This window comes from Saccoglossus kowalevskii, chromosome 2 (genome assembly GCF_978046115.1).
Source record: "Saccoglossus kowalevskii chromosome 2, keSacKowa6.1, whole genome shotgun sequence".
NCBI classification, from domain to species: domain Eukaryota; kingdom Metazoa; phylum Hemichordata; class Enteropneusta; family Harrimaniidae; genus Saccoglossus; species Saccoglossus kowalevskii.
In genome coordinates this window covers 31,593,511-31,613,874 of record NC_140642.1, presented here as the reverse complement: position 1 = coordinate 31,613,874, position 20,364 = coordinate 31,593,511, and the positions used below count along the sequence as shown (strand labels likewise).

Below are 20,364 nucleotides of genomic sequence, written 5' to 3'. Positions count from 1 at the left end.
CGACGTTATATCATATGGCCCTGTGAATGCTGTGGCATGTCTATTTCACTATTATTAAACATACTCATTCATTCTGCGGGTAGTTTAATTTCCATAGGTAAATTAAAACAATGACACGTGGTTGGATTTGAGACTATAACATACTGGGGAATAAAAAACCATCACTGACAGCAGGTCTACGAATATTATTTAAAGTCGGATGCCAATGTTGGCAAGTTATTAGAAGAGGGATAACGACAAGTGGGATAACGGCATCTTTTTCTTTTTTATATTGATGAGCGATGAGAGCAATATGAACAGAATACGACAATTCCCCAAAGCTGAGGAATTTGACACGCTGCTGTGACGAAAAAAGAAATTAGTTTTAATCTCTCAAGAGATTGGGAATGGTAAAATAAAAACGAGGAATGATGCCGAGGTGCAATTCTTGTACATGATAGACCAAAATGTACCCTACCATGATCTGCCACCACACCCACTTCCCTCCCTTCTTCCACTCGACTAAAAATCAACTAAAAAGATGTCTATTTTAAAGTCAACAACGTTCGACTGAAGCATCCAAAATGGAGAAACAGTGACGTCACTTCAAAAACATGAGCGGGTCAAGTTTGTCGCTACTTCCACTGTTGATCAAAAAACAGATGTGTTTCCAAGCGTTGCAGTTTCAATGACATCATTAGACTGAATAAACAATGTCGAAAAAAAAAATAGAAAAGAAAAACAAGCAGCATCTCGGCTGAGATAGCTCCGCTGTTAGCAATGCACATTTCAATTAAAGAACTGAAGACATCATTAGAAAATGAACAATATGTATAGTATCAAAGCAATCGAACTTACAGTTTTTAACAAGAAGTCGAAAATATCACTTTCTACCAAAAATGACAAAAATATTCACCAAAATTAGAGAATTGAAGATATCACAAAATGAACAAATCTGAGAAAGGTCTACATGTAGTATCTATATATGTAATATCAAAGCAATTGAACTATTGGTTTTTAACAAGAAGTCAAAAATATCACTTTTTACCAAAAATGACAAAAATATTCACCAAAATTAGAGAATTAAAGATATCATTACAAAATGAACAAATCTGAGAGAGGTCCACATGTAGTACCTATATATGTAATATCAAAGCAATTGGACTTGCGGTTTTTAACAAGAAGTCGAAAATATCACTTTTTACCAAAAATGACAAAAATATTCACCAAAATTAGAGAATTAAAGATATCATTACAAAATGAACAAATCTGAGAGAGGTTCACATGTAGAACCTATATATGTAATATCAAAGCAATTGGACTTGCGGTTTTTAACAAGAAGTCGAAAATATCACTTTTTACCAAAAATGACAAAAATATTCACCAAAATTAGAGAATTGAAGATATCATTACAAAATGAACAAATCTGAGAGAGGTCGACATGTAGTACCTATATATGTAAATATCAAAGCAATTGGACTTGCGGTTTTCAACAACAAGTCGAAAATATCACTTTTTACCAAAAATGACAAAAATATTCACCAAAATTAGAGAATTGAAGATATCAACATGAAATGAACAAACCTAAAAGAGGTCTACCAAAGGTACATATACACCAAGTATCAAAGCATTTAGGCTTGTAGTTTTCAAGAAGAAGTCGAAAAAGTTAAATATTGACATGGACGACGACGGACAAAGTCGACAGCGGAGCTAAAAAAAGAAGACGGCAAATGTTGAGACACACTTATAAAAGACAAAAAAAAAATGTTAACACAGTGTGTATGCGTTGAAACTGATATTGGATTGTTTCTTTTTATTGGAGAGGAAGTAAACACCGATATGAACTTGATAAAACTGAATAGGTTTCACCACTGTCATAAAAATGCAAAAGTTAATTGATTTGTGTGACTGGGAGAGTGTCTTAATGCATGATTGTCCGCTTAGTGGACGTTTCTCAACACAGACTCTTGGCTTTGAGAAACAAGGTAAACTAATTTGTGTCTCATAGCTTAGGTAATACAAACATCTCATGAGTGAAGTATGTGTAAGACAGCACACTGAGCCCATGATTAGTCCCCTGAACAGATCAAAATGTTGCATTTCTCGACAACTGGTCGGCCTCTAGAGTCGGACAGGCTGCAAATGGGTGTTGTCGCTGACTCGGCCACGCTGCACACATAAACTGTGATAACTGCACACACTTCAAGATGAAGGAAAAAATAATCGCTCATGTTTTATCAAAACAGTACATGTCATCACCATGACGACCGGCATCAGTGTGACAAAGATGGATAGGGGACGCTGGGACCTGGCAGCCATCTTTGTTCACTTGCAATCCTCTTATTTTCAGGGCTACGCTGGATACAATCCATTAAAATACAACGCTGACCCTCCCCCCACCTAAAGTCTTGTTGCGATGAAGCACCACAAAGAGCGAAAAATTTGGTTCACTAAATGAAACGGTCATGATGCCTAACGGTGTATCGAATTAAAAAAGTAGAGGGGGTGGGTGACAAATGTAATTAGAATGAAAGCGAGTAATGCAGTTAAGTGGGAAAACAAGCAGTTAAAGGAATCTGACCTCGTGATAATAGCACTGCCAATCAGAGCAACGGCCGCGGGACATAGTCTTGTTTTGTAAAGAGACAAAAACAAAAGGACAGGTTAAACATATTTTGTTGGTACACAAACTGTGTTAGCCTATCTGTAGAAATGAAGCATACTACCGTTGAAAGGGGCCACCCACAACAGACTAACAATAGCGAGGTGTCAACCCTCTCTTTTCAGACCTCATGCTACAATATCCTGGGGGAGCGAATTTGAACACTGGAATGTTGGTTTTAAAAGTAAAAAAAAAATGAAAAAAAAAAAGAAAGAAAAAAAGAGGAATTTACAATAACTCGGTTTTGTATTCAGTTAACTTAATTTCAATGACATGAAATGAAAAGAAACATTTACTCCTGGCATTATATTTATCCGTAGCAACATTTTCAAAGCTCAATGTCGAGTCAAGTACTTGAAACAAACATACAGCTAGTGTCAGTGCTAAATTAAAGACAAGCAGTTCTGATAAATCAGATAGCATTGGTAACTTGAATAATATCTGTCAATCACACCTCTTGCTTCGAACCCTACCCTTTTTAATTGGTTCTGCAAGTTGACCCTAGAATATTTACAGGACAACAGACCCTGGATCTAGAGGGTACAGGGATCAGCCCCCCCTCCCTCCCCCCTGAGCGAAACCTTGGTAATTCGTTACCTTTCAATATTTTTGGATCAGTTATGTAACAAGGGGATTTATCTGAGCTTTAAGTGAAGTGAAGTGAAGAGCAGTTTGGTGGAAAGCTGAAAGAATAACCGCTGAACGCAATGATATTTGAGCCGATTGGGAAGGCAGCTAATTATAGCTCCCTGCTCGTGTCTAAGAGCACCCTGCCGCAGTGAGACAGCAACAGGTGAAATGGACATTTAATCTGTCCCGCTTTAATGGCTTGCAATACATGAAAACTTAATCCTGTTATTGGACAGAGAGTAATGTTCCAGCGCTTGTTTTTTTTTTATTTCCAGATACAATTTACCCAGGGCCGCGAATGCAGCGAAGGGGGATTGCCACCTACTCTGATGGATGAATGTCCTCCCTCCCCAACGAACTCATCTGCAATGCACATGCTAATTTCACATCAATTTCACAACCTCCATTGACAAACACAGGTGCCTTGAAATGCCTAATTACCTAGGTTACGACAAACAAAAGAAGGCATGTACGTGCAGCCGATTTAGCGCTGACAAAAAAAATAAGCAGAACAAAAACACCTCGAAATAGTAGCCTCTTATACCATACGGGAATGAAAAAAAAAATAAGACAGAATCACTTTTCACTAAATCACCCCATAACAATTTGTATTTCGCAGTAGCTCTGGAGTAGGAAAGCTCAATAAAACTCATTTTACGTCACGTTCACAGCATGCACACACGTACGCGATTGAAAACACAGACAATATGGTCTGTTTCACAACATGCATGCCTGCATGTAACCCATTTATAGGAAGACTTAGTTAAAAAAAGAAGCCTTATAGCAGTTATAGCTCAAACTGAACCTACGTAATCAATGTTGATGTCTAACAAGGTGTTCCCCCTAAACAACAAGCTGCCAGCGCATATTGACAGTAGTTGTTTACAGGGTCACTTTGAAATGCTTTGGTACACACAATTTAACAGACTTCAACGGGTCCATATCTGTAGTAGGTAAACTGGAGTGATTTAGAGCATTGATCAGTTTGTACACTCTCTCAACTCTAGCAATCCCCTCTGGGGAATGGAAAATAAATGGTTAGAAACGTTGCAATAGCAAAGCAGGCAGTTGAGGCAAAATAAAAAGGCTTGTTCTATGTGGGTAACTAGACCACGCAGACATTTTAGCATGATCGGAAAGATTTATTACTTTTCAAACCGATCGGAAAACAACAATGTTTACTCTCGACCAAGTATCACACGTTTTTAAATATTTGACGATCCACCTGAACTTACTGACCTCCAAAAATCCATCGTACTTCACATGGCTTTAAAATATACTATCAATATGGAGAATAGAAAGAAAAAAAATACACCCAGCCATAGACGAATTTATTCAGCTCGGTTGCGAGTAGACTTAACATAAACATTGAAGAGTCCGTCTAAGTTTGACTAAGACTCGTAGGCAAGTTTGACTACGATTTGCAGATAAAGATGTGGACAGAGAACACAATCCATGTATATTCAAACACAGACTGCAAATTTACAACAATCGCTCTGGTAAACATTTACCACGAGCTCACATGCGATGATAAATTAACCACCAATAGAAGTCAATTTACGAGGATAACCCGATTTTTTAGTCAGTCGTACCATGGTGTGAGGCATTGATGTAGGGTAGTTTTAGGAGCGAACGGATTACAAATGAAATGATTTGTGTGTCTACAAGCTCAGTAACACGAAATTGTTAATTCTATGGTGTACCAGCAAACAGCCCCCTCACAGGTCAGGAAATAAAACTTTCTAAATGTTACCAATAGGTGGCGCTATGACAACCATTCCGCATCAACCACCTGTTGGAGTCCACTTACCCGCAATGCCATCTCATTATTGTTTTTGGAAGACGTTCCTTCACTGGTTTTTCGCAGAAAAGCAAGCTCCTGTTCAAGTTTCCGACACTGAAAAAAACAAAGAGAAATAAACGCATATTTTTAAAATCATGATCATTAGGTTTTTCATCACTCGGTGGCAGCATAAAATCCGAATTTCCAAGAACTGTGCAAAACAGGATGACTACATCAAATATATACATAGAAAGAATTTTAACAAACCACATATTCTTAAGACATCTAGTAATATTAACAGAATCAAGATAAAAAAATGTTGCTACATTGTTTCGTTTCTATCACAGTACCCCCCCCCCCCACACACACACACAGTGGTAAAAAATTTACTGAGTTCTAGAAGCTACCAAAACTTGTAGCCCTTTCAATGATACACATCAAAATATTTCATAGCTATGAGGAGAATGTTCATTCAGGGTGAACTACTGGGATGACGAACATGTTTGGCAGGCTTAATCGTAGTAATCCGGCAGCAATGATGACTTCAGGATGTCTGGAGATCGTTATCAGATTGGATGCCTGACTCATGCAATTGTCAAGAGGGTGACGCATGCCGGTTGCTGAACGTGGGATGGGCATAAGGGTGGTTGTTCATTCCGTAATTGCAAATAAACAAAAGGCTTGCGTTTATTTAAAAATGACATATAAATAAATTTTTTTATATATACACATGTGACTTGTATAGCAACAATCAAAGGTCATCATAAAGACCTCTATTGCTTACATCACATGCGTACTGTAGGCAAATCAGCTGACAGCGTTGTTGTTCAGCACAGGTTTGCATGAAAACTTTGACAAGTTGTGTCACATGATCAGGTGCAATATGTTTTTTTTTCAACAATTATGAATGAACAACGTTGAATTACTAGACATTTTCACACAAATAAAAACATTAACACTATGTCTTTTTCACGAGCATGTCTTTTTAGCGAATTTAGCGAAAGAACTAATTTAAAATGTCGCTAATGACTTCATTATAAATTCAAAATGGCCACCAAACAACGTCTTTTTCTCCACACACACACTTTGTAAACAACACAGAAAACGTAATAATCAGGAGCGCCTCCTTATTACACTTGACAGTTTTTCTTTGTTTTTATGGAGGTGATAACTGCGCATTTGTTTTGGCAGGCGACAGACAAGTATTGTGAAAACAGGAAATCAACAAAGACAAGAGAGATTATCTAAATCAACATTTCGCTAATACGTCATTTTTACCACAATTTGCTAAAATAGTATGTCGCTTTTCGACATGTTTTACAGTAGTTGGGGTTTAACAAGAGCTTTATGTGTTGCACTTTTTGTTCGTATTTGATCTGTTTCACGTGTTTCATGCACAAGTTGATCACAGAGGTGCGTCTGAGGTCAAAATAATTCGTAATATAATGATCTAGCAAATAAAAAGTTAGTTTATACCCACTTCTATTAATTGGGGATGCAACTTCTAATGGAGCAAATATGGTATGTCAGTTCAGATATCGTAATTTTGACAATTGCTATTCAGCATTAGCCACTGATGAAGTATATGTTTATAGATAAGAAAGTAAGAAGTAAAAAAAAAACAGTTGAGGTGGACTGGGTGGTGACTATATCAAGTTATACCTTAGCCAAAGCGACATCTCTCTCATCTAAAATTGCTCTCATCTCTTCAGACGTGATGCGTCTCTTTCTGTCTCGAGTTAGTTCAATTTTACTCATGATGACATGGCCGTACTTATCGACGTCCTCACTGCCCTCTGCCTTGGTAAGTCTGCACAATAACTCACTTAAACTCTGTAAAAATAATAAGTCAAGATTATATAAATGTATGATCTATATTTAGTGTGTAGGTTCTGAGTGAGGGTTAATGCCACTACAGGCGTGTCTACACCCGGTAATTCCATGAATGACAAAGCCTTGCAAGATATAATGCAGATATAGTGCAAGGATTCTTGCATAATATCTACACAACACATGATGTGTTTACCAATAAATGATGGTGAAACGATAATAAACAACAATATGGCAGACAAACGTGATATACTGTACTTCCCCGGTCATAAGTCCCTCCCCCTGGGTATAAGCCTGACTTTTAATTTTTGTCATTTAATGAGTTGAGGACTTCCCTGGTTCTGTGTTCTGATATTACTCACGATGAACCCAATGTTGCAATACTTAAGTAATCCATCCATATCTCTCTAATGAAAGGAAGCAGGTAGCTTGCGAAAGATCAAAAATGTGACAGTCAAGCCATGAAACCTGATCATTGTTTTTACTTTTCCAAATAGCGTCCGTGAATGGCGTGAGTTAAACTACATGTACCATGAATGGAGTGTGAATGGATAAATATGCTTTAAGGTGAACTTGTTGATGCTGTGACAGGTGTTAAACACTTCCTGCACACTCAATTGTGAATCGCCATTTTTTGTTTTTTAAAATGTTATCATTTTTTTCATCAAAATCAGTGCTAATAGAACATATTTTAATATCATGGTAATTCACTTTCGCACTTCGTTAAAAAAATGCTCATTGTATATTTCCAGAGAAAGAATCAGTACGACAAAGTATTTTGTTTGGTTAATAGCGGACTTGACCCAGAGGAAGTAATGCTTTCTGCAATACGTTCTAATATAAACAAAAAATGAAGAGAAATATCTACCGTATCCACAGGATTCAGGTCTTCGTCTTTGGAATGTATTTCAGTGAAAGAATCAGTAGCGTCTCTAGCTTCCTCAAGTCTCCTCAGCCTCAATATGGCTTCATCTCTCTCCTCATTTGCCAGCCGTAACCTGGCCATCACCGCCTCCTCCCTCACTTTAGCTGCTCTGTACAGTTCCTCGATTAGGGCTGCAGGTAAAAATGACATTGACATTATAGCCAGAATATTTCCAACAAATCCTACACTTATTTATTACAGTCCAAAAAAAAAAATCACTAACAGACTAGAAACATTAAATACCATGTCTCTAATTGCTGTTCCTTTAAAAGTACAAACAAGTTATAGGGACATAAAATGTATACATAGATTTATTGCATACAATAAACAAAAGAATAGATTACATCTATCTGAGAGGGCGCTATACACACTTGTCAAAGTAAAATTGACATACCTGCACTTTTAGCATTTATCTCAGCTTCATTGGAAACCTCTGACAAACTCTTAGCAATCTTCAAGCTTTGGATCTCTTTTTCAGCTTCCATCAATTGTTCTGAGAGCTGTAGAAAAATCAGATTTATCTGTTAAATTAAGATGCATATATTTGATGTTTATTTATATTTCGACACGCAAATATCAGGGAGGGACAAAGATGATATTTAGAAAACTTTGCACAAAAGATATAAAAGGGTTACAGACACAGTGCCTGTTTAATTCCGTTGTTTTTTCCCATGATGCAACATTTTACACATTTTAATAAATTTTTCTATGATTTCCTTGTTAATTTTGGATCAAATGGACATCATTTTCCATTACTTACAGAATTTGATCAAAAATTTTGAAGAAACAACTGGGAGGAAAAAAATGGGTGTATTTTGTGAATGACAACACAGTTGACTTAGGCACTCAACAGCTTTGAAACAAGGCAAACAAAATGTTAGTGGGGTTACATAAATAACACAGACTGAAATGTGTTACAGAACAAGTAAATTAGATTACTGTCAAAACAAAATTGTTTCTCATTATAGGAGAAATGTCTGTTTCAGATAAGGACACCTTTACCTTTCTATTGAGTTCTTTAGCAGCATCTAGCTCCTCCACCAGGAACGGTAGTGTGGTCTCCAAATCTGACATCTGAATAACATTTACACTTGGGGTGGACTTTTCGTGAGGTTTTTCGGGAGAACATTCGGCAGTGGCTGGGGACTTCTGAGTGCTTTCCATTGGTCCACCTTGAGGTCTGAACTCCCCTTCTGGGAAGCTTCTGTTGGGAGACTGGTTTTGCCACGTTCGGGAATCGTGCATGTGGCTCACCTCCGGTGGACTATGAAACGGACCAGGGATTGTTTGATGCATGGGACCTCCTCTATTATAGTAATGCTCGGGGTAATAGAAAACAGGAGCTGGCATGGGCATGAGGTACCGGCTATCTCGTGGATCATCACAGCTGTGTCGGCGGTGACGGCGCCCACTATGGTGACCTTTCCGTCGACTTCGGTGTCCACGACTTTTCGGAGTTTCTTCGCTTGAGTAAAATTCACCATCAGTAAAACTGTAGTCACTTGTATAGCTGCTGGCTTCATCATCTGTGGGAAAACAAATTTATTTCTAAGAACTCAGATAATATACAAAAGTGATAAAGAAATTCGGGCCACCGTACTATCAAGTAAAAGTCTTCAAACCAGCTCAAACACGGTTCACTAGACTGAAAATATTTATATTTGTTAACAATGACAATAATGATTAGGACAGAATTTGTTCAACTAGATTAAAATACTTTATTTTAGCTGGAATTAATTTTCACCAGAAAGACATCTAGGGTGTTTTTATGTATTTGAAGAAAATAAAATTGTGAAATGGGTTCAGTCACTATTGACTTCCTAAACACTTAATACAATGAAGAAATAGAAATGGTCAAAAAAATATATTATTAAAAAAATATTCATATATTTATGTATTTATATTATTATGGAAATAAAAAAAAAATATCAGTGTCTGTGGGAAAACAGTCAAAGTTGAAATCTTTGTCATTATCTTCATTGTCTAATGTGTTTGATCACGTGCAAATTCATGATGAAAAGCATGATATTTTTTGCATAATTTGACTGCAACAATGTACCAGTACTTTGACCTGATAGGTCAAGTGTGTTATTGTCTGATGAATCTGTATTGTACCAACGCAATCCTCCACAAATTCTCAATGGCTTTCTGGGTAACGTCACATGGAAATGAATGATCAATATCAGAGTACGATCGATCTGTTGGAGCTGATTTCGGCAAAAAAAAAGACAAACATTTTTTTCCACACCATATTTATGGCAATCATATCCACAATGTTTAATGATTAGACAGTCAAATTTGGGATATTTGAGAAGAGATGTAATGGCCCAAAAGTAAGGGGTTGGGGGTTAATTGAACTAGTACAGTAACCTATGTTTAACCTTATTACTTTAAACTATAGTCCACAACATTCAGACTCTATCAGAGCAGAGATATTTCTGCTAAAAATGTATCATACTGTAGAATACTTTATTTTCGCTTGGAATTTATTTTCGCTATTTTCGCTGAAGGGATGATTCCGTGAAAATAAAATCCAGCGAATATACTTTTTTTCCTATATTTCCCATTAAACTCATCAAAAATCAGTGAAAATAAATTCCATACAAAATGCCAAAAAAGTATTTTCAGCGAAAATTAATTCCAGCGAAAATAAAGTATTCCACAGTATACTATACCTCTGGAATGTTTTTTTCTATCATCTGAATGAGATCTTTTATTTCTACTACTACCGACTCCATCCCTGTGAACAGCAGCTTGCTCGGCTCCATCTAATGACGCCAGATCATCTTCCTCCGATGGTGATGGGGTTGGATGTTGTCTGTATGACTGACCTGATTTCCTGTTCTCTGTAGGACAATCAGAGATAACTGTTATATTCGGGGATATGATTTCACAGTATGTCGGAATCACAGAGTCATGTTGGTAATGCAATAAGGAAGGAAGGAAAGATTGGTCACACTAACAGCCTTTCCAGCACACTCACTTAATCTAAACCCAACCATTGTATTTCATCTAAATGACACAAACAATTATTTACACCCTTTAAAAGTACCCCCTTGTGCAACAGGTAAACATTTACATTATACATTGGTAACAATTTCAAATACATGTGTGCTCAATGCAACTGTTTTACACAATCAAGCTGCACTATTTATGACATTATTTTGGTTTGTGATTTTAACTGAAATTTAGCTGAAAACCACAAACATGTAACATCAAATGATCTGTCATAAATTATACAAATCTCTGTGTTTTTTTTATTTGTATTTTCCTTCTTGATTTACTTACGCTGTAGGAAAAATATCGAAAATATATTCAAAGAGAAATTGTAAAGCACTGAGCAATATAACATTAGCTTTGGTAAGTTTATATTTTTAAGAAGTTTATTAATATTAAAACAAACTGTGATCATGGGAAGCTGGCAAAATGGAAATATGTACTACGTAAACATTCACTCACACTACCAAAAGACAAACATTAAAGAGACAATTTAATTTTATAAATTTAATAGCGCAGTACATCTCCGACTACATCCGCATAATTTTTATACAATCATCACTGATAGCAAGGACTGAAGTATATTTCATAGAAATTAACACAACAATGTTAATTGACAGTATTTTAGAGGTCATGGAAACTACATTCAAACATATCTATATTGGCCACCAGGGGAACATTTTGGCCTTTAAAAAAAGTTGGCCTAGAAATGGACACTAATTTATTCATGAATATTAATCAGACCATAGACCCTAATGTGTATGATTAGACGGTGCAATGTACATCTCTCAATTAGTTCACACTCATATGATGCACAAAGTGTCCAATACATTTTGAGAATCTGAAAATTATTTTTATTTCAGTAAAATGATACATGTGTTTTTTTTCATATATCCTTCTACTAGTTATAATCATACATTCAATACAGTTTTTTTTTGCAAATTCTTCCAACATAACAGTGGTGCATCTCTACTGACTTATTCAGTATATAAATATGTGCTGAAAGCGGCCAAAACAAATTGAAAACTATTGCTTATGATCTGGAGTCAGTTGAATAATTTTGATACAACCATGCCATAATGCATGTGAAAGGCTCAATTAGCATAATGTCTATTATGGGATGTGTAAACAACAACATCGCCTCTTCAAACTATTGCGACTGATCATTGTTGGATTATCGGTCAAAGTAGTTTACGTTCACGCAAATTATTATGGTATTAATTGTATGATTTTGATTCTGTTTATTTAATTTTTTTAACATGTAACTTAGGTTAACATAGATTAACTTTCATACATAAAAGTCTACCAGCATTCACAGGAATCTGATCTATTTATAAGTCAACATAAGTAGATTAAAACATTGCACAGACCATGAGTGTAAGTAAATGTTTGTGTGGATGTAAAACCATTGAATCAAGAAATCTTATATTAAAACCATTAAGACTATTTTGTACCTAAAATGGCACATATTTCCTGTATTAAAAAGCACTATTAAAAATTGTTTTCATACAGGAAAAAACTGCACCTGGATAACAATTTTATTTGCTTGTCATTGAAAAAAATATAATTTCCATAAAAAATTAAATTTTCATTACATTTTAGAAATGGTATTATGATGCACAGAACTGAAGGACATGCTCAAGTCTTGGTTGAAACTGTCAATGAACTGAATAATTCAGCAAAACAAAACAGAAAAATGTTTGTTCCATTGCGACAAACTTGTTTACATAGTAATAGATTATGTTAATTAGATACATTGTAATCATTGTGATGGTAGTTTTAATTGTATTGTTTGTTATTGTAATTACAGAACCTTTTTCTGTTATTGGGACATCGTGTGAATAAAAGTTCATTTGATACTACTACATAGCAGGAATCTGCCCGCGCTGGTCAGCGTTGGTTGTTAGCGACCAGCACTCAGAATATCCAACCAGGACAAAAAGTTGGCGACTGGCACTATTCTGTTTGTTTATGATACACACAGGATGTCGGCCACTGGACCATCATTCTATTGTCCTTGTTGGTTTCAAACATAGACCTTAAAAGAGGTATGTTTTAACATACAACAACACAATGCAAAAAATTAACACACAACAAAACCTGAAAGAAGACACCGCTGTTCAAAATCAACATACATGTGTGACATTGGCCTAATGTGTTTTTGTTTTAACCTTCTCCGATTGACATTCTGTTAGTTTTAACATGGAGCTAGAAAGAAGAGAGGACACTGTTTAAGCCTGTTTTAAGCTGTTGACATAGCTTTGTTTTAGGCAGAATTAATCCTATTAAAATAAGCCTTTTACACAATGATTGAGACCGCATATTTACTTATGCTAATTGCTGCGTTTCAAGATATTGCTGAACGGGAAAATATTTTGCGTCCATAAAACGAATATGCAAAAAAAATAACAAACAATACATGTACATGGTCTCTTCCAAGTGGTGTCAGAGGTCATTCAGTGATCTTTGGCACCAGAAAAAACACAGTCCTGGATACATTCTCAGCGAAGTCATGGTCGTGTTCTTGTCGTGCATGCATAAAAGAACTCAATACTTGAAGATAAATATTTTTCTCCCAACGATTCCTCTAAAAGATTGTAAAGTTTGCATGGGTTGCTTGAAAACAGGCAGTTATAGTGAGATACCTTGTTTTATTGTGCGCCGATGTGTGTTCGTGAAAATCATGTTTGAAATCACGATAGCGTTACCATTTTTACATTTCCATTGTTTGTCTAGACGATGTCAAACTTGGCTTCCGCTAAAAGATTTTGTTTTTACAGAGGTAAAATAAGTGGTTTAAATTATGATTGTTGGGTGTAGATGGATTTGTTTTCAGATCATTTAGTGTAGAGCTGGAAAATATACAATTCATGACGATATTCGAGCAACTCAGTTCAGGTTTTTTACTGTAAATCATTTATTTTTTAAACAAAAGATTAAACCCTGTTAATCTTGTTATAATGAAGTGGTCAATATCTAATGGTCAAATAACTATCATAGAACAGGCAGAAACAATAGTGTCCTCTCTCCTTCCCTTTTTAGCTCCATGGTTTTAACAAACGAACCAGATCAGAATAAGTCGTACATCAAGATAATGGAAGGGAAGACAATGATAAATAAACAGAAGAAAGGATTCCCATTGCAAGTTTAGTTGTGTGTAGGATTTGTTGAGTTGAACAATAACTTGTGATGCATCAAGCTGTCGTTAGTTTAATCTGCACTTGCAATCGAGTGTAGTAACCTTCATTGATGTTTTTGGCTTCATGACTCGTTCATAAAATTAAATTCATAAGCTATATTCAGTCAGCGATACAAGGAATACTTATTTTTCACTATTAAGGTGATTTACCAGCATTCCATTGGAAAAGAAAACAAATAAATTCTTGTTTCCACTTTGGCTGTAACAAACGGACGACATGCTTTGAAAAAAATGCCTGCCAGGTCAGAGGTCAATATCTCAAAATATGTATTTTAGGCGTGATTGCAAAAATAAAGTGTATATATTTTTTCACTTTTATCAATTCAGATTAATTTAACATTGAAATATTTAAAATAATTAAAGTAGTTAAATCGTAGCTAGTAAAATGGAAAAATGAATATTAATTAGCTCATGAATATTAATAAGCGACCGGCACTCAAATCAGGCTGGGCAGAACCCTGACGATCATTTATCATCATCAATCAGAAGCCTTTTATGTACAATTTAACAAATAAAGAAATAAGGGATCGATGCAAGTCATGAAACACCAAAAACCGAAACCAAGTAATGGGTAAAAGTAATTTGCATGCAGAGAGAGAAGTGAAGAACAGTGATGCTTAACAAAAACTGAAAATTAAAAGGAATAAGGATAAGGTTCAATCGCAGAGATTTTTTTTAAATTTACGGAAAGTACGAGAGCTATCGTCAGTTTGTGCCAAGAACATGATGAGAGCAGGTGTTAAACGTACAGGGCACACCACTGCAAGCAGTCGCAGGGTAGATTTTAGTGATCGAGTCCTTACCCCTCATTACTCGCCGACGGGATGCGGGTGCTAGCCTTTGTTTCAGTTCTTCATTGACTGACGGATCAGAGCCTGCATATAGATCAACAAATTTACCTGATGTATCCAGTTGTCTCTTCTCGGCTGCCCTTCGCATAGCGGTCTCTCTGCGCAGGTTCCTGTCCCTGTAACATTAAAAATGCGAGTAAATCAACATAAATTAGATTTTCCCCCATTTATATAATGGTTACACAATGTGTATAACGATTGGTAAAAATGAGAATATTTCAATGTCATAAATCCAGTATGGTAACATTGAGAATGGACTTGAGTCATTTGACCTCTCTTCGTATGAATGTCAGCTGACTTTTATTTGGTCAAGATATGTATAGACAAAATGTATCAAAATACAACCATCCAATGCACAACTCTTTTGAAACATGTATATAATTTTTTAATCAATGTTTGACTGTTTTACTTTAAGTAAGCGCAACTTACAAATAAATTAAAAACCAATAATAATGGTAATATTGAGAAATGTACACATTGAGCAAAGTCTTCCATAATACAATCTAAGTGCATGTTTTTTAGCTTTATACTGTAGTCGCAAATTGTATTGCAGATATAGAATGAATGAATGAATAAATGAATGAATGAATACAGTGAATTTCATAACATGAATTTTTTTATAAATAAATATATATAATATTTCATAAATTTCAAATGATAGTCAATGAAACATGATGCATGACAGTAAATCAGTCAATGATTGAAAGAAACCCACAAAGATTCATGGGAAATTTGCATTACTAAATAAATAAATAGTGGTTTTGCAAAAAAACAAGACTACCAGTAATATGCAAATTATGTCACTACAGTAATAATTAAAAGCACAAAATGAATAAAAAATTCAAATTAAATTTATGTGGTAAGATTACTTTTTGAGATTATCGAAAAATTGATACAAATTATTGTTTTAATAATGGATATATTGTTGGAACAAAAAAAAATATTATTTTAGAACTCCACCCATTTCATCCAGTACGACTATATATTTATTATTTCGGTGAGTCATCCCACAATGTTAGATTTTGAACAATCCATATATTTAATTAATTTTTTTTCTTTTTTTTTTCTAAATAAAGAATCACCATAGTGTCACAGGACAATTCCGGTGATACAATAACGAGAAGCACGGAGCAACGGCAAAGAATGTCAATTCTGTTTTGTTCGAATTTTTAAAGGGCTGGCCATAATGCGTTGGCTGGTGTGCATGCAACCAGTGTCATTTTTAACGACTTGTACCCTAGGTAATAAAGTTTATGTTTCTCGTGAGCTGGGTGATATTTCTACAATTAAAGCTAATTCACGAAGACACAAGCAAGGATTACGAAATTCATGCAGCCGCCCTACTACTATATACAGCAACACACCACACAGAAGCCACAGACAGGGATGTAAACAAACACCGCCACGCACGACTTGCGGCAAGCACACCGAAAAATAACAACACCCAAAACGTACCTTTCCTGTCGTTCCCTTTGAAGATAGGAATCAAAGGAATGCGAGAGGGAAGGAAGAAGATTCAACAGGGTTAAGCAGGATATCATGAAAAAAGTTGCATTAAATCACTAGTGCAAAGAATTAGCCCAAGTGCAAGTCCGAAAAAAGCTAGCATAATAAAAAAAAATGCATCAGCCCCACTACGACCGATAATTGCGACCTTACTTTGACTCCAAACGTTGCCTCAGATCGGCGATTGTCTCTTTGGTTTCACCCACTTTCGCGTGTATCTTGTCAAACTTCCTCTGCACCGCTGGCGTCAATTTATCTGATCGGGCACTTCTTCGCGGAGATCGGCTTTTTAAAATGTGCGGAGACAGGGTATCCGCGACCAGCCCAGTTGGCGTCTGTTTCTCCGCCATCTTGCCGAGATCAATTGGTGTGTTCTGCTATGGAATTGTGGGTAATCACTTTAGTACAAAAGGCATTTAAAAAACATAACCGGTAACATACAATTTAGCTGGAATTGTGTAAACGGAATTAAATAATGTAAAACGTTTAGATATTCGGAGGAGGTAATTAAACTACCCGAATATACATTATCTAGCTCAGAGAATTTATTGCAAATAACACTTCCGGAAAAGAGCGCCTGAATTGACCCTTGACCCAATAATGGGGGTATGATGACTGATGCTGTTTGGCGAACGTAAAACATCAAACGGGAAAAATGTATTTTGACAATGAAGTTTGAACGATAAAACTAATTACTGAAATTAAACAAAAAAAAATCCATAAGGAATCAACATCTGAACAGTTAATAATGACTTCATTAACATTGTTTTTCTTTGTTCTTGTGAAACTTTACTTCGATGTTGACAATACTGGTATTTTGACAATACTGGTAAACATTGGAAGCATTGTTTAATTTTCTCTCAGCCTCCTAAGCTAGAAGCCAGGAAACAGTCCCTGAAATACCTCGTACAACCTACGCACTGATTAATATCTATAACAGGTGGGAAAGATATTCATGAGCGTCCAGTAGCAAAACAAAATACGCAGACATAATTGTTTCACAACGAAAAAAACCTAAAAAAAAACCAGTAAGGCAAGGCATGCTGGGGAAAGAAATAGTCACTGCTGTCTCTTGTTTTTTCAGTACGTGTTTTTCCAAAAATATAATCTTTCCCCATCCAATCAATAAATACACAAATACCGCAACGACAACAAAACAAATTTACAAAGTCCCATACATACTTCCGTATGGCAAGCCAGATAGGCCAAAAACATTTTTTTTAACACATACATTTTTTTTAAATTTTCTATTTTTTTTATTTTCTACGATTTTTGAAAATTTTCTATGATTTTTTTTTTCATTTTCTTGAAATTTTTTTTTTTTCAATTGTCCCCTGAATATTTTCTCGTTTGATATTTTTTTTGTTCCTTTTTTCTGACAATGTATTACTGTGATATTTTTAGTTTTGTTTCGCTTTTTAGTAAAAGTTGCCTGAACAACTATATAAAATTCGGATACCTAAGCACTGTCTAAAAATGGACGTCACACATATTCTGGAACCCCAGTTGAGTGCAGAATCTGAGTACAATGTAATACATATTAAATTGAAGACAAACTGCTTTTCATTGTGTCATTCTCATTCAGCAATCAACAAAGATGTGTTATTTGAAGAAATAACCAAACATAATAGCAATTTTACCAATATTTTGCCGGGTGAAAAAAACAAAATTGAAGAGTGAAGCTGTTTAGCTATCCCAGTAGCAATCTGATTGAAATCCAATGTAGATATAGGCCCTCAATCCTTTATTTTTATTTTTATATATTTTATTTTTATTTTTTGTTTATTTATGAATATGTTTTGGTTTTACTCGCCGTTATTATGTTTTGTTTATATATATATCGTATCTTGGTCGCCGTAAGATACGATATATATATAAAAAAATAACAATAACAAATATCATAATTAAAAAAAAACGGAGGCAATATCTACATCTGATTTTAAACAGATTGTCCCAGTAGCAGACTTTATACAAAACTTCTTTAGTGCGAAACCTCAACTACAACACAAGTGATTATTTTCCCTCTATTGTTACTCTATGATTGTTTGTGTGTGTTTTTTTATCATTTTTCCCTTTTCATTTATTTTTGCTTTGTAATTTATGTAAGCTCAATTTTTGAAATAATTTATTTTGGGGAATAAAAGGTCATATAGCGCAAACAACACAACGTGAAAAACATTTTTCTCTCTGCCTGTCAATGAGCATGAAATACACCAAACTATAACATTTTGCACTGAAATACTTAATTGTGCATAACGGTATGTTCATTGCATTATGTGTTATAATATTATTATAGAAGTTTACGTTGAATAGTCGATGGATGAAAGGCGTAGCCACTCGTAATGTTGGAGTTTATGCGCAATTTACTAGAGAATAACCATGATGCTCTGCTTCATATTATATTTTGCCTATTAGAAAAGTTATAATAAAACTATTTTTAATGTAGAATATATGAGTTATTTTGGGGGTTTTGCAGCACGGAGCTCCATTTGTGAAGCTCGCTGACATGGCAGTGAATGACATGTTTGTTTGTTTGTTCCCGGTATTATAATGATGGACATCGCGCAAATATCAAGCACTCTGCACTGCAATCATAGTTACCTCGGTCGGAACACTTTTTCTTACCCAGCATGCATCAGTCGCAATGTCAAAACGTGAGTCGTACGCCCATGGTCTGTGTTGTCCTGCACTAAGGCACTCTGTGAATGTGGTATTTCTAGAGGCCAGGGTTCGTCTCATTTATATCGGCCTTATCGTCTTCAGCTGGATAAAACCTGCTTCGATTTACAGTAGTGACTTTATGTATTTGATAATTTGCGTCGCCAGTGATTGAGTAGAAAAAAACTGCAAATGGCCGTTAGGTAAATCGAAATAGATCTTCATGACGTACGTTGCGTTGTCGCGTTATAGTGTTGCCGCTCGTACATTACAGCATATACCTTAGAAAAAGTCTATGATTAGAGGAGCCGCATTCCTGAAAGTCACGGTAAATTGCTTTCTAGTACTTTCCCAGGTCAGTGTTGTGTCAATAAATATTATCCTATTCTTATGTTTTACCTTTTGTTTATTAGTTTGTGGCGTCTAAAGACGAGAATTCAGTAAAAGGGCCGGTGTTTCTTACAATTTTTCGTCAAATTTTGCGGTATCTTTAAAAACTATCAAAAAGTAGCAATACAGACAAATTTGTGGCTTGTAATGTTGAAGAAAAAAACGGCAAAAGTTTTTTTGTGAAAAGGTGACCTTGAGTTTGTTTATGTTTGGCCTTAGGCTTCAATGATGACGTCACATATTTAAACAAAAACTGTTTAATCAGTAATGTCTATCCACATTCCCTCTATCCCCAGTCTGGGAACGCTTCACATGGAAACGCTTGACAATCAGCTGGATTAGTGGGACAGCGCTTGTAATGGCAATCCGCGACGTGTGGTGACATGTGGGTCGGGTCATACCATGAAGGTAAAATGGATTTTTTAGCTCCATGGTCATACGGTCACAGTGGTTTGGTCGAGATTTGAAAGTTTGTGGCAAGAATGAAACCAATTTTACGATTAAGTTTCAATTATTTCACATTTTGAAAGTACGCTATTCTGCGTAATGTTTCTCCCTGCTAACTATGGGCTATTTCTTTTCAATACATTCAAACACAGCCCCTCTATCTAACTTCTGTATTTTTTAAAGTTAATATTGATATTATACTTCATAGAATAAAGTTAAAGTCAAGAATAATTTCGTCCTTTTCATTTCGTACTTTGTCCATTACAAGTTTCTACAACGGACGCATAAATGTAGCGCACAATTTCTGCCAAATTACGAGCGAATGGCGTAACTCGGTTATGCAAATTTTATTTGGTGGTTAGAAAAACCCGTTTCGGAATTGGCATTTTAGATTACTAAATCGACAAATAACTTCTGTGTGTGTTTCTTGATTTTGGCATAGACCTCTCTTTCTAAGGTCTATGATTTTGGTACGGCTGACGAAACCTACGCATGCGCACTGATACT

At 35.5% G+C, this 20,364-nt stretch overlaps 1 protein-coding gene across 1 annotated transcript in view; it reads right to left on the bottom strand.

The window, feature by feature from the left end:
- The window catches only part of LOC100378067 (mirror-image polydactyly gene 1 protein), a 43,244-nt gene extending 26,498 nt beyond the window's left edge, over positions 1 to 16,746 (bottom strand). The window contains exons 1-8 of the mRNA XM_078008609.2: positions 16,516 to 16,746; positions 14,905 to 14,972; positions 10,485 to 10,655; positions 8,812 to 9,335; positions 8,204 to 8,309; positions 7,753 to 7,940; positions 6,717 to 6,887; positions 5,082 to 5,168 (exon numbers count right to left, since the gene is read on the bottom strand). Coding sequence (XP_077864735.2) covers positions 5,082 to 5,168; positions 6,717 to 6,887; positions 7,753 to 7,940; positions 8,204 to 8,309; positions 8,812 to 9,335; positions 10,485 to 10,655; positions 14,905 to 14,972; positions 16,516 to 16,712 — 1,512 coding nt within the window. The 5' untranslated portion in view covers positions 16,713 to 16,746. The remainder of the gene's footprint in view (positions 1 to 5,081; positions 5,169 to 6,716; positions 6,888 to 7,752; positions 7,941 to 8,203; positions 8,310 to 8,811; positions 9,336 to 10,484; positions 10,656 to 14,904; positions 14,973 to 16,515) is intronic.
- Between the last annotated feature and the right edge of the window lie 3,618 nt (positions 16,747 to 20,364).